The 14,711-nt window shown below is 44.0% G+C and overlaps 1 protein-coding gene across 1 annotated transcript; it reads left to right on the top strand.

Moving 5' to 3' along the window:
• Positions 1-1,941: 1,941 nt before the first annotated feature.
• rpn1 (ribophorin I) lies at positions 1,942-9,052 on the top strand. Its single transcript, XM_036532251.1, has 10 exons — positions 1,942-2,341; positions 3,524-3,588; positions 4,372-4,678; positions 5,444-5,653; positions 6,098-6,290; positions 6,410-6,509; positions 6,620-6,758; positions 6,978-7,097; positions 7,367-7,612; positions 7,764-9,052. Exons 1-10 carry the CDS (start codon positions 2,102-2,104, stop codon positions 7,944-7,946), a joined length of 1,803 nt encoding a protein of 600 aa, XP_036388144.1. The 5' UTR covers positions 1,942-2,101; the 3' UTR covers positions 7,947-9,052.
• Positions 9,053-14,711: the final 5,659 nt, after the last annotated feature.

Consider the following 14,711-nt stretch of genomic DNA (forward strand, 5'->3'; position numbering starts at 1 on the left):
ACCTTTAATCCTGCCCACATTCGGCGTGTTAACAGCGCCGCTCGCCCGCGATTGGCTAATGAAGCGTCAGGCCGCCTAGCAGAAAGAGTGTCGTTGATTATTCATTGTCAGATAGGCAACATGTAGGTCGTCCAGCGCGCTATTGCAGTTGGGCAACAGCTTTTGAACGGTGTTACTACCATCCGGATCCACAAGAGGTTAAGTGTTAGCTAACCCCTGAGATTAAAACATTAAACCCTTCGGCGAATCTGATGAATCTGAAACATTATTGATTTAGCTTCGTAATGTATTTCTTGACTTTTAGCCAAAGTTACCCTTCGTACCTGAGAAGTAGAATGTGTAGAATTGAAGTGCAGGACAAATTATGATCTATAATTTGCACATGCAGAATTAGCACAGTACAATGTGATGGATGAGGAGGAACAATTGATCAGAATATGGGACTATGAAAAATGTCATTACTACAGTTATTGTTTTGTTGTTTAATTTTTATTTCTTCATTGTAATGTAAGTACAATAATACTGTGCAGGGTAATCCCAAGAAGTAAATAAGTATTTGTGTGCACCAGTGTTTTTTTCCTTTTTTATAATGGTAATAGTTCAAGTAGAGAAGAGAAAGCTAGAAAATAGGATGTGTGTGTATGTGTCTGTGTGTCTAAGTGTTTTTGAAGGGGTGATCGAATAGCATTTCATATGCTTATAACATTTCATCCCGCCATGACAAATGCCTGGAGTGAATTTAATACCAAGTGGTCAAGTGGAACCTTTGACAACAGGATTTATGGGCCTGATTCAACTGCATTATTCTACTATTCAAAGGCAAGTTACAAAAGAAGCACCTTGACTTTGCCTAACTACATCTGAATAAATCTAGCTACCTCTGCCAAAAAGTTGAAACTTGTCTGAAAGTAGACAAGCAGGACAATGATCTGAGGTATTCATCCAAATCTACTCTGAAGCAGTTAACTAAGCACAAAATAAATGTTCCCAACTGATCATTTCAAGCACCAAACCTCAATCTAATTGAATGTCACCAGTTTGAACTCAAGAAAGCAACTCACAAATAAAAACCAAAAGATATGAAGAACCCATCATTTTGCCAAGAGGAATTGATAAAAAAAAATCCACCCATAAATGCTATAAACTTACAGAATCATCTGTAAAATGTAATCTAGAAAAAAAAAATGCAAAATGCTTACTACAGGGCAGTGAATAAATGTGGCCCTTGTGTTTTATGGAATAGAATGTATTATTCAAAAACAATACAAATTTCCTTCATGTAATCTCATGCTGTAGCTTAATTTTGCAATAGCACACAAATTTCAGACAATCTTTGGTGTTTCGCGAGCATAATCATTTATTCTAATTGATTATTCAGTGAATTATTTGTTTTATTGTTAATCAAGGAGGATAAAGGGGAACAGGCTGAAAGTAACAGATTTAAAGGTAATGTTTGGGCTTCCCCTGTTTCCAGATCACCAGCCGCCACTGGCGTATGCCATCCACCACTCCATTTTGTTTGTTCTGCCTTACATATTATTGTACTCCTTTACACATAGTAATTTAAATACTTTAGTTTATTAAAGTAAAATCGAGCACATGCACCAGTGGTTCCTTTGTGCAGTATCTGGAATACTCGTATACTGTCATTTTCGCAGAATCTGCCTACGGTCCGTTACAATGCTGGCTTGTTTTCTGGGATCAGTGCTACGACGCGCGAGCTACGTCAGAACAGTCTCTAGAATTTTATTCATTCTTAATTTATTAATAGATTATCCACATATTTGCGGATTACTCTGTTATTGAAATTAGCTAAATGGTAACACAGTAAAGATTTTGGTCATATTGTTTTGTGTACTCATCGGTCAATCTGCGCAGCATTAATACATTTTCCAGAGACGTTCTGACGTTGCGCTCACGTTACGTGAGTATACGTGGGGACAGACTGAGGCGTCATCGCTTCGCTTGCAGCGGGGATTCTTGAGCCCGGCGAGGCCTTTCTTTTCTTGAAGCCGTTTGGCTTTACTTTAACTTTCTGAGATACACAATACAGAACATTTGACTGAATCCGATATACGATTTCAACCTTTGCCTTTCAACCATGCACCGTACCGCGTTCTACTCCCTCTGCCTGGTGCTTTTCGCCGACTTACTCTGCATCGGGACGGCTGATGTCTCCCTGGTTAACGAGGAGGTGAAACGCACGGTGGACTTGAGCACGCACCTGGCCAAAATAACGGCAGAGGTCCTGCTCTCTAATCAGGGAGAATCAGCAGCACACAGCTTCGTCGTAGCGCTGGAACCCGACCTGGCCCCGCATCTCGCCTACATTGGAGTATCAGTGAGTAACTTTAGTTGCTGATCGTTGCTATCGAGCTTGCTACATGTAGGTAGCAAGCTAATTAACTAGCTAGCTATAACGTCACGAAAAGGTAACTGATGTCGTTACCTTACTAGCTACTGTGTACCTACAATCTAACCAGTTAGCAGCTAGCTTGACTAGCAAGCAAGTCATGTAGTCTTCATTTAGCTAACTAGCTGATATTCAAACAAAAAGTTGCTGCGTATTTCATACATCATATAATAGCTAGCTAGCCGTACCAGTTAGCCAGTCAACTATCTGGTCTGTATATCTGTCGCTCTATCAAGTTATATTCTAAAACGTATACAAAGTATGCAGCTTGCGGTGACTTTAAAGTGATGATATCGCAAGTCATTATTTGCTACAACCATGTCACACTCCCGGTCCTGCAGCAGTGGGTCTGGGCAGCTAATAGAGCAGTGATTGTCTCGAAATGTTAGCGTGCTTCAGATTCGCGGTTTCACTGAGACATGCAATTCAGCTAAGCGTTTACAAGTTACTTAATGTGTCATTTTTTCATACTTAATACACACAATATAAAATTGGGTTTAAGCTTCTGCAAATGAACGAACAAGAGTCCACCGGTAAAATTCACTTCCGCGTGCCCCCCTCCTGTCAGCGTCCGCGAGCTACAGTATGACACGTAAGCGTTCCGAGTAGCTAGCTGGCCAGACTGAACACGCAGTGAAGTAATTTCGTTTAAGTATCATTTCGGGACTTTTGAAAAGCCGTTTATTTTTCTGCATATTTCTTTGCTTTAATGTTGTTAATATTTAAGAATATGCTGTTGGTCGATAAGTTTAATTCATTCATTGTTAACAATGAGAGTACTGCTCAAACGCATCGACGCCCTCTAGTGCCAAAGCACTGCTCAGCCAGTTTGTCTTCCCCTTATTGCACCTGCACAGGTCGTAAGTGTTATAACGAATGTTGAGAAAGCGGCAGTCAAACGTCCCAGCGGTAGAAAAAATGGATTTAAAACGACCCCCCCCCCCCCCAAACCACCACCACCATGTGGCAGAAATATTGGCTTTTGTTTCATTTCTGACTGTTTTATGTTTATGTTCAATGGGTTGTTTTTGTAATCTGTAGAGGAGAATAGGATTTTTGTGTATGCCTCTATGGAGCTAGTATGTTGATGCAGGTGTCTGTCTCTGCCAGGTGAAAGGTGAGGAAGAGGAAGACAGCAATTTGGAGCTCAAAGAGACCACAGTGAAAGACCACAGGTGGGCCTTTTTTTGCCCTTCCAAACTGGTATGGTGCTCAGAGATTGGAGAGAGTGGAGTTAACACTCTTAAAAGCCCATATATTTATCACTTGTTTGCTTCAGTTGGACCAGCTAAAGGATAAACTTAGCCGTACTTCAGTTCATTTCAGTGTCTGCAAATTGTGCATTTTCTTTGCCATAATGCTTGTGGATTGCCAGTCTTTGATCTAGAGCTATTTATAGGCCCATACAGATTTTGGTTGATCCTCACAAATGCCTTTAGGATAGTTTATGACAGGATGATAATTAAGAGTAAAAATGAAATTCTTGCACAATCTAGTGTATTGTAAAAATGTACATTTATTGTTTAAAAACCAATGTGTGTCACGTCAAATACGTGTAAAGAATTTCAGTTTTTCTCTTGCTACTCCTTACCCTCAATGGATTAGTGAAGTGATGCCAGAGTCCCCCACTGCAGTATGATGAATGAAACCACACATTTGACCATGCCAATATTCTGTGGCACTGGCCATACAGTACCTCAGAGTGTAGTACCTTTCTGACATCATGATCTAATTTTCTGTTGATTCCAGCTAGTCCAGTTTTGGGGGTGGTTTGCTTTCTTATCTCATTAATATTTACACAGCACATGTCCCACACTAGAGAAAATCTGTTCCGTAGTTCACTGTAATGCTGCACTGGGAGAACTCTTAACCAGCTGAATTTTAAACATGCATTGCAGCAAATTTACTTTGTGTTCTTAGGACAACTCTTAACCTGGTTTTCCTTCCTCCACTTGCAGTGGGAAGTTTTTCCAGGTGCAGCTTCCCTCTGCACTGGCAGGGGGCAGTAAACTGCGGCTGCAAGTGGAGACCGTGTTTAGCCACGTGCTCAGGCCCTTCCCCACGCACATCACCCAGGCGGAGCGGCAGTTGGTAGTGTTCCAGGGCAACCACTACTGGTACTCGCCTTACCCCACCCGCAGTCAGACCACACGCCTTCGCCTTGCTTCCAAGACTGTGGAGAGCTACACCAAACTGGGTAACCCCAGCAAGAGCGATGAAATCATTGAGTACGGGCCCTTCCGTGACATTGCCCCCTACACACAGGTAAGCTGCTCACTCTTTTTCCCGCAGTAAACTGGAGACGCCATACAAGGTTAGGGTCAAACCGGTTCATGTTCGAGGTGTCAGCAAGCCATGCTTAGATGTTTATAGAGCTTCGCCAGAATGAGGGAGAAATATCAACTTGATCTGTGGAACTGTAGTGAAAACAAATGCGGACCAAGTTCTTTAGAGGGGGAAGAACAATGGACTAAGGACTGGTCTTTGTTGCATTTCCCCAGGAAACATGGTGGAGCACGGTGACAAATACTATGAGGTTGAGGTGATTGAATTGCTGTGTAGGAGAAAATGATTTTATCCTTGCTCACTCAGTTACCATGGGGAGAAGGGGCCCAGGGCTGTATTTTACATTTTATCATTTTACTTGTTTACAGTAATTTCTCCATTCATAAACTGGGAAATGTAGATAGTGGGGTAAATGTAATACTTTACATGTTCAGAAACTTAGTGGCTAATATGTAGGACCTCTCACTTGGGACACAAATAAGCAGACAGAAGGTGTTGAAGAATTTTAGTGGAGTCCGTGTTCACATATTTCTGTGTTTAAAGTTATTAATTGCATTAATGCACAACTAAATTCTGTAGAATCACAGTGCAGTGTCACATCAACAGAGTGCAGAGGTGAGCCAAAAGAGCAATCCTAAATGCATGTAAAGAAAAACGGATGACAATTCCTTTGCACACAGTAAAACAGTGCTGTAGAGAATGCTTGGGTGAATGAACTGAGAATTATTTCTGCCTACTTTTCAGGACGCTATGAAGATCCACTACGAGAACAACACCCCCTTCCTTACCATTAGTAGTATCACCCGCACCATTGAGGTCTCCCATTGGGGGAACATCGCTGTGGAAGAGACCATCGACTTGCGTCACACAGGGGCCTTCCTGAAAGGGCCCTTCTCACGTTATGACTATCAGCGTCAGTCTGACAGTGGCATCTCCTCCGTCAAATCCTTCAAGGTTTGTGTGTTTAAAAAATAACTATATTGCCTGGCCCTGGGTTTAGACTTCTGCTATAGGCACTGCATGTGTGTTCAACAGAGCCTGTCCACTAACTCTGTGGGGGAAGGATATGGTGAAGGACACGACACATGTCACAGGGTCACAGTCCCACGAGCAGAATGCTTCATGTCAAATCCTCCCCATCCTCCATTACTGGATGCTTCTTACATTGTACAATGTCTCTCTTCTTTTGCCGTCACCCTATACTGCTAAACTGTCTCCCCCTTTTGCAGCCGCTCTCCCAGTTATCTTTTCCACTCAACCCCTCCCCCTTCTTGCTCTCTTGCTGCCTCTTTCTCTCGCACACATTCTGTCTGACTCTAGTTCTTGCTCTCTGCGCCCTCTCTCTCTCTCACACTCTCTCACATCCTGTCTCACTTTTATTTCCCTCTCTGCCTCCAGACCATCCTTCCTGCCTCTGCGCAGGATGTGTACTACCGTGATGAGATCGGCAACATCTCCACTTCTCACCTGCTGGTTCTGGAAGATTCTGTGGAGGTGGAGGTGCGGCCCCGCTTCCCCCTCTTCGGTGGCTGGAAGACTCATTACATCATCGGCTACAACCTGCCCAGCTATGAGTACCTGTACACTCTGGGTGAGTGAAAAACCTACATTGCCCTCTGGGTCTCTGCTTCTACATTTTGGTAAACTACTAACTGCTAAAGAGTGTAGCCTACAGACCACATGGAAACTCCTTGCCCTCCACCCCACCAGGTGATCAGTATGCTCTGAAGATGCGTCTGGTGGACCATGTGTACGACGACCAAGTGATTGACTTTCTCACAGTGAAGCTTATCCTTCCCGAAGGGGCCAGGTGCGTTGATAGGTCCCAGGTCAGACTGGAAACCGGTGATTGTCAGAGGCCGTTTCTCCCGCTTTCTTTATGCATTATGTAAATGTTGCTATCCCCTCCCCCTGTCACAGGAACATCCACATGGACATGCCCTACCCTATTGACCGTGTACCTGACCAGCTGCACTACACCTACCTGGACACCTTTGGGCGCCCTGTGCTGGTGGCTACCAAAAGCAACCTTGTGGAGCAGCACATCCAAGATGTGGTGGTGAGAGCAGGGGGGTGGGCAGAGATTGGGGGGGGGGGGCTGGGCGTGGCATGACATAAGTGTCTGGATTGGCTGTGGTATCCCTGCTTGTAGCAAAGTACGTTCAGCATACCATCATGTGACTAGCAGCATTACTGTGGATCATAAATTGGATAGAAATGCACATATTTTAGAGTTACTGTGGCTGCATCAGTGTGTGTTTGTGTCTTTGTCTCTTAGGTTCACTACACCTTCAACAAGATCCTGATGCTGCAGGAGCCACTGCTGGTGGTTGGGGCCTTCTACATCCTCTTCTTCACCGTCATCATCTATGTGCGACTTGACTTCTCCATAACCAAGGTACCCCCACCCTTCCACTCCCCATCTCAATCCCATCTCTCTGTATCACTCCTTTGTCCTTGGCCTCTGGGATCCTCTCTTGCCTTCATCATCTTTCCTTTCGCTCCCTTGGCCTCTCTTGTCTCTCTCGCTTCACTTCTTCCCATCCTCCCATCTCTCTTTCTCGCCGTGTTTCTCATTTCCTTACTATCTCTGTCTCATTCTCTCTTTCTTTCCCCATCCTCATTTCTTTCCCTCCCTAACCCTCCTTCCTCCCCTCTCTGTCCAAGGACCCCGCTGCAGAGGTGCGCATGAAGGTGGCCTCCATCACAGAGCAGGTGCTGACCCTGGTCAACAAGCGCCTGGGGCTGTACCGCCAGCTGGACGAGGTGGTCAACCGCTACAAGCAGTCACGTGACACCGGTGCCCTCAACAGCGGCCGCAAGACCCTGGAAGCGGAGCACCGCACTCTTACCAATGACATCGCCTCGCTGCAGGCCCGCCTCAAAGCCGAGGGCTCTGATCTCGCAGACAAGGTGGGGACACAGAGAAATTGGGGTGTACACACACAATCACACACACAGAAATGGGGGTATATACTGTGTAAAGAGAGACTTAAAGTGTGTGTATGTGTGTGTTTTGTGTATACAGTGTGTAAGGGAACACTCATGAGATTGTTGCTTTCAGGTGGGGGAGGTGCAGAAGCTGGATGGCCAGGTGAAGGAGCTGGTGTGTCGCTCTTGCCAGGAGGCGGAGCGTCTGGTGGCAGGGAAGGTGAAGAAGGAGGCATACATCGAGAGTGAGAAGACTCTGGCCAACCGGAGGCAGGAGCTCATCTCTCGCATTGACAGCCTGCTGGATGCACTGTAAACATGCTGAGGAGCACACACACATATACACCCGCACCCAGCCCTTACACACACACACACACACACACACACACACACACGCAGGCACATATCCGCCCTAACCTTATACATACGATTTGCCGTTGCACACATACACACACACACACACACGACCTGCCGTTACACACACAGTATGTGTGCGATTACTTTTGAGATACTGGCACTTACTGATGCATACAAAAGCTGCCCTGCACCTGCCCCCAAACACAGACACAGCATGCAAATATTGAGTCCTCACATCTCACACACACACAAACGCATACACACACACACACACACGCATACACACACACGCGCACGCACGTGCACGTGTGCGCGTACAGCTGGAGGCTTGCCTGCCTTCATTATCGCCTCAGTAAAAATGTCAGGCATGCTGCAATTGGCCAGCTGTGTGCAGGGGGTGTGGTTTTGCGGGTGAGAAATGTTGTATGTGTCCAGTGGAAATGCAGCATTTGTGTTTTATTTTGGGTTTGTTTTTTACATGTTCACCGTGCCGATTGGTTGATGTAGATGTTAGGAAGAAAACAGATTTTACTGTGGAAGACTTCAAATATGTTCCTATGTATTTGTGAGAGTTAGCTATTCAAAATTCCCATACAAGTATCGCCTCTTACATTCATCCCCATCCCTTTGATTGGCCTGCAAAGAGGTGCTAAATGATGCTAAACCTGGGGCTCCTTAGCTTACTGATTGGGCCAGTCATCTTGCAGTGTTGTGTGATACTGGTGAATAAAACCTCTAAAAAAATCATCTCCATGAGCACCTGCTTGCTTACACGGTGCTGACTATCTCTCTCACACATTTGAACTCAAAAACACCTAAATGCAAGTCAGTGCCTTTGCAGGTGTGGTGCGCTTTTTTTGTCAGTGACTGCGGTTAAGTTTCTACTGTTTTGATAATGCAATCTTCGTTCATTTTATGATTTCTCTTTGTTAATGAGAAGCTTTCTGTAATGTGAGAGTTGTACCTGCATGAGATTATGGCATGGGTGGGGTGGGTTGATGGGAAGACATGGATTTTGTTCCACTGGCACAAGAGAAGGAAATGGAAATGACCAAATTTGAAATAAAAAAGACATGTAAAAACTTTTTACACTTTCTTTGTCATTGTGATGACCTATAATGCATCATGTACATGGAAATAGTTGGAAATAATCCAGATGCATGTGTGAGGGAATGCATTGGGACAAGGGAGTTCACTTCTTTTACCAATAGAGGGCACTCTCGTCCTATTTAAGTCTGAGTTTGGGGTTGCTCTGAACCTAAAACATCAGTTGCCACTCTGCCCAAAGTATAAGAAGAATAAAAGCAGCTTTTTTCAGAGTGGAAGTATTCCTGATTTCATGGAAAGCTTTCGGCTTTAGGTATTGGATCCTCCAAAGAGGTTGACAGGACATGAGATGGGGAAAATAAGAGGTATTTGACTTTCCTGGACATGAGTCAAGCTAGTCATTTTATTGTGCCTACATTGATCATTTCTGCAGCATTCATGGGAATAAAGCACAGAGTGATTTTTTAGAAAAAGGAAAATCTTTTAGGCAATAGTTGTGTGTTTAATGTGTTTGTATTAAGTCTGAGGTTTTGGTTTGCATGTCCAGGAATGCACTGATGCTCATTCATATGTGGTTAGTTACGTCCTGTTTATGCAACTTTTCACGCCACTTAAGTAGGTGCACTTTGTAAGTCGCTCTGAATAAGAGCTTCTTTTAAATGACAATAATGTAATGCATTTGGTGGTGGTAGGGGAAGGGGGCCGAATTTTGAAAGGAAGATAGAATCTGTTATTGGTGTCCCTGTCTGGCTATTACCCTGCAGTGTGCATATGAGATGTACTGTCTAATTTAGGCTGCATTTGCCTTTAACTGGGCACATGTCTATTGGAACTGGAATAGCACAAGAGCATTCTTACGTGGTGAGGAGTGAGCTGCGCTAAGCTGAGCTCAGAGGTGGGGGTGGGGGGTTGGGGGTTGGCGGGGGAGGCACTGGCATGTGACGGTGAAAGGGGGGGTCATTTGTTTTCTGCCTTGGAGCTGTGGCAAAATCACAAAGAGGGCCAACAAGTTGCACAGCATACGTTTAAAGTTAAAAACGCCAGTGTTTCTGTTACTATCTGAATAAGTGACACTTGCAGAGCAGACAAGGCCTCAGTCAAGATGGGATCAACCTAGTGGTGATTGATTATGGTTGGCAAAACCTGCAGCCCCTCTTCTCCCGCCAAAACCCCCACTCATCACAGTCTCCTGAGAAACCAGTCACTGTCAGATAACAATATCCTGCTCTATGGACATCTCATAGAGCATGCTCATAAATCACCATGTTGACAGAAGCACCACCCTCTTCATCCTCACCATGATGTAACACATGTGCAGTAGTATACATAACTGAAGCCTCAAGAGGTGTCTTTTCAATAGCAAAAGGCAGATGCATAGGCTCATGTGAAGGAGACCCTTCACCACCTCTCCCTAAGGACTAAATGCTAATTGTAAATTGTTAATTGAGCCACTCATTGTCAATTGTGTGTCAATAATTGGTTAATTATGTGCACCTGTTGACAATTTGTAAGGGGACCAGCTGATTGGATAATGAGCCACACCTGACTGATTGAGGCCTGACTAAATACAGGTGTGGCTGGGGAGCAGGGAGAGGCTCACTTTGTCCCTGCTGCTGTTTGTACATTAGCTGGTATGCTTGGTTTCTTTGTTTGGTTTTTAAATCAATTACTGTTTTGGTAAGTTTTATTTCCTCTGTTAATTTTGTGTGGAGCATTGGCCAGCTCTGTCACAGCTCCCAATAATTCAAACGGAAAAGAAGGAAAAAAGGGCCAGTTGACATGGTACAAAAAGGGAATGTGCGCCATGTTCAAAAATAATTGGCAAACATTTCAATCCAGACAACTATATTACTGCAGTTATTCGTAAGCCATAAGATGTCATTCACAGATAATCATAACACAAAAAAGCAAACAGAATATTAGACACGGATTCAAACACACACACACACACACACACACACACACACACACCACTTGGGTGCGTGATACAATTACTGTGACTCCAATTGGTGCTGCTAGAGCTCAGCCTCAGAGAGTAAGTGTGGGAGTGAAGGGGTTAAATGTGCAGACTCCAGGCTGCTGACTACTCCTCACTAATCCTATGCTCTGCTGTCATCCTTCACCTTTGCAAGAAACTGGGAAGAACAGAGGCAAAAGAGAGGGGTAAAAGGGAGAAAAAAACAGTGAATGAAGGCATGAGTGAGCGGATAAGACAGTACTGTATCTAATCCTCATATCAAAGGGGAGCCTGTGTTTGATAGCACCACAGTACTGCCCTAATCTGACACACACACACACACACACACACACACACATAAAGACACGGGCACACATATACACACATGGGTTACACATGCACACACAAACATACACCCACCAATCCACCCAGCCACACACACACACACAACCACAACAGGATCTTCCAGCTCCAAATGTAAAGAATCCAAGCTGTGGATATGAGTCTCTCTGTCCTGTCTTCCTCCACACTCTGTAATGATGACACTATTAGACATTGGTGACATTACTTCAATTCTCCACAAACTTATCTTTGAAGATGGAATTTCACCTGGAGCAGGAGCCCTAAAGCTATGCCCCTTGCCCAAGGGTACAACAAAGCCTTGCATTGGATGCTCCCAAAAGATGACAGAGGATATTGAAAGAACACTGTGAAACAAAGCCACCCATGAGGCCAGGCTCTGTACATGGCTTCCTTAGACCATTCCCTTAGACCAATGACCTCCCTCTAGGCTGACCAGTACATGCTCTCACTGATGCGCTCATGACCCTCTGAAATAAACCACTTTCACTGGACACTCCACACAGAACAGAATTCCACGACAGAAGAACAAACCCACAAAACAAAGCAAAATAAAAACTAACTGAAAATCGATCACAGCAGAAAAAAATTGTGCGCCTGGAATAGAGCACATAAATGGGGAACAGGGGGAAGTAATAATGATCACTCATTACTGCCCTGCTCCACCACCCAGTTGCTCCACCACGACAGACAGGTTGTGGGGATGTCCTGTGCAGGTGTACATTTTGGAAAGGAAAAGAGGAACGAGGGATCCAAGTGCAAAGACCAAAACTGTATCCCCCTTACAGAAGCTAAGCTCTAATGGGAGACAGACAGACGTGGTGGAGGGGGCAGGATTTTAATAGCAGACTGGCACACAGTCAGACACATGGGAAGTTCTGTTCTCACAGCATCGCAGATTTCAGTGCTGAGAGAAAAATCCTTTATGGAGTGTAAGAGGCGGTAGGGAGGAGGAAATATGGAGAAAGCGAGGAAGAGAGATAAAACCTCAGAGAAAGAGCTCATCTTTGTGTGTATGTGGAAAATGTGTATGTGTGTGCGTGCATGTGTGCCTGTATGTGTACTAGTTTGTGTATATGCATGTGTTTATATGTGTTTGTGTGCGTTTGTACATGTCTGTATATGTGCATGTACCTGTTTTTGTGTGTGTGTGCGTGTATGTATGTGCGTGCGTGTGTGCGTGTATATTCAAGCATGTGGATGTAAATATATGAGTATTTGTGCATGGGCAGATCTCTTTTCACTGCCGATCTGTGATATGTGATGAGGAGACACAAATCCTCTTGCTTTCCTCCCCTTGTGTGGAGCTGTCCGTAGCTCCCTCTAAAAGCTGCTGATGTCTGTGGCATGAGTCTCCATCAAAGCCCTGCTGGCTGCGGTTGTCAGAAAGAGTTTCACAGGAGCACTGTGCTGGCTGATCTTTGGAGGATATTAATAAGTTGCAGATCTGTGTCAGTCAGTATTTGTGTGTTATTCTCTGTATCTAGCATACTACTAATGCAGTGTAAACACAAACCTCATGCCCTTTTTCTCATACAATCTTTGTGTCAAGAACTTTTCTCCAATAAATAATTTTCATTCACACACACACATACACACACACACACACACACACACACACACACACACACACACACACACATGCACACACACACCTGCCATTCCCCTACACTACACTCTGTGTATCTCCTCCCAGCTGCAGGCAGAGCGCAGCTGTGTTTGTGGTTCTCTGAGAAAAATAACCAGCTCTGCTTCAGAACAGCCAGTAACCTTCTCACAGCCAGGAAATGTTCCATTCTCACACCTGCTTCCTGTGCCACACTTTATTCGCTCCCCTGGCTGCCTGGCATCCACCCCCTGAAACATCCATCTACCCAACATATGTTGTTACTACTGTAAGATTCCTGGAAGTTGAAGGGACATAGACAGACATAGAACTAATAGGAAAATAGACACAGACACTGTGTGTATGTGTGTGTGTGTATGTGTGTAAAACAGAGAGGGAGTGTTATGTGCCACTGGTGTTTTACATTTCTGTGGATTCCATTCTAAAAAGACCACAAATTTATATCACAGAAAAAGAAAATGAGGCCAATATTTGAAAATGTGATTGAAAAATTACACAGACTACTGTTCCTTTCAATATAAGCGGAAATGTAAAATACCTTAAAAGGCATGAAAAACACACTCCTTGCTCCAGATTGGAATATTACCTTCATATTGCTAATGAAAAGACATTAAATTAAATAATTAAAAAAGCAGGTAACATAATACAAGGTTTACGCAAACGTTGCAACACCAAAAATGAATTCCAGGATTTCAGCATTTGCAACTAGTGCACCAGCTATACACCTCAAAGCTACTAGCCTAGAATAGCTTTCTACCTAGTGATGTACTGTATATGTTCTAGGGAGAGAAATATAAGAAAATGATCCAACAATCTTGGCCTCAGCATCCCTCTAAACTCCACCGCCTGTCTCCTTGAGAATCTCTTAAAAACGTGACTCTCCATCCTGTATCCTAATCTTATAATAATTTGTGACTAAAGCTACAAAAATGAGCAAAGAAAGTAAAGAAAATCTCTCTTTAGAAAAAAACATTGCACTGCACAGTATATCTGGCAAGCATTTGGACTCTTTGAACCTATTTTCAAATATAGCCTGACAGTTATATTCAGTAGCAACTCATACACAAAATTTGTCATTCACTTTGCAGTTTGAATGTCTGCTTATGATACTAAAAGACAAATAAGTGGACGCAGAGGATGAGATGATTACAGACAGACTGAAGTAGATAATAAGAGGCAGGAGGCATATGGATAACATGAATAAGAGACAGGAGATAGAAGGAAAGTGACATGGAACATTGGTGGGAAGATAGGTTGGAAAGAGAAATAAAAAGATGGAAAGAAGCAAGGAGGAGTACACTGAGGAGGAAGGCATGTAGATGAAAAGGGAAAGAGAGAAGGAGGCATGGAGAGTAACAAGGATGGAGAGAGAGAGAAACAGAGCGAGGGAAAGTCAGAAGGGCTTACTGACAGGAAGCCACTCTTTTTCTCTGCTCTCTGCACTTGCCCGTGCACACTTCCTGTCAGAACTCCACACACTTCCCGTCCAGCTGCAGGGGGGTCTTGGCTGTAACATTCCTGCAGAAGGACTCATAGTGTACATGTACACATACATGTACAAACCACACACAACACACTACTAGTACTCACCACCAAAAAATTGAACAATTTAAGTCAGTCAGAACTGCACAAATACTGTGCCCTTCATTGGTTACATATAGCACACATTTAGTGCACTAAATTCACACATTCGACGCTGCTGGATGGTGAGACGCACTCTGAGATTTTTTTTT

Source organism: Megalops cyprinoides, chromosome 6 (assembly GCF_013368585.1).
Source record: "Megalops cyprinoides isolate fMegCyp1 chromosome 6, fMegCyp1.pri, whole genome shotgun sequence".
Taxonomy (NCBI): domain Eukaryota; kingdom Metazoa; phylum Chordata; class Actinopteri; order Elopiformes; family Megalopidae; genus Megalops; species Megalops cyprinoides.

What these genes read in the sequence shown, in the direction of transcription:
- rpn1 (XM_036532251.1), top strand. Translation starts at nt 2,102, where the DNA reads ATGCACCGTACCGCGTTCTACTCCCTCTGCCTGGTGCTTTTCGCCGAC. An exon ending in CCTCCGTCAAATCCTTCAAG is followed by an intron (nt 5,654 to 6,097) that starts GTTTGTGTGTTT and finishes CTCTGCCTCCAG; the next exon opens with ACCATCCTTCCTGCCTCTGC. An exon ending in AGCACATCCAAGATGTGGTG is followed by an intron (nt 6,759 to 6,977) that starts GTGAGAGCAGGG and finishes TTTGTCTCTTAG; the next exon opens with GTTCACTACACCTTCAACAA.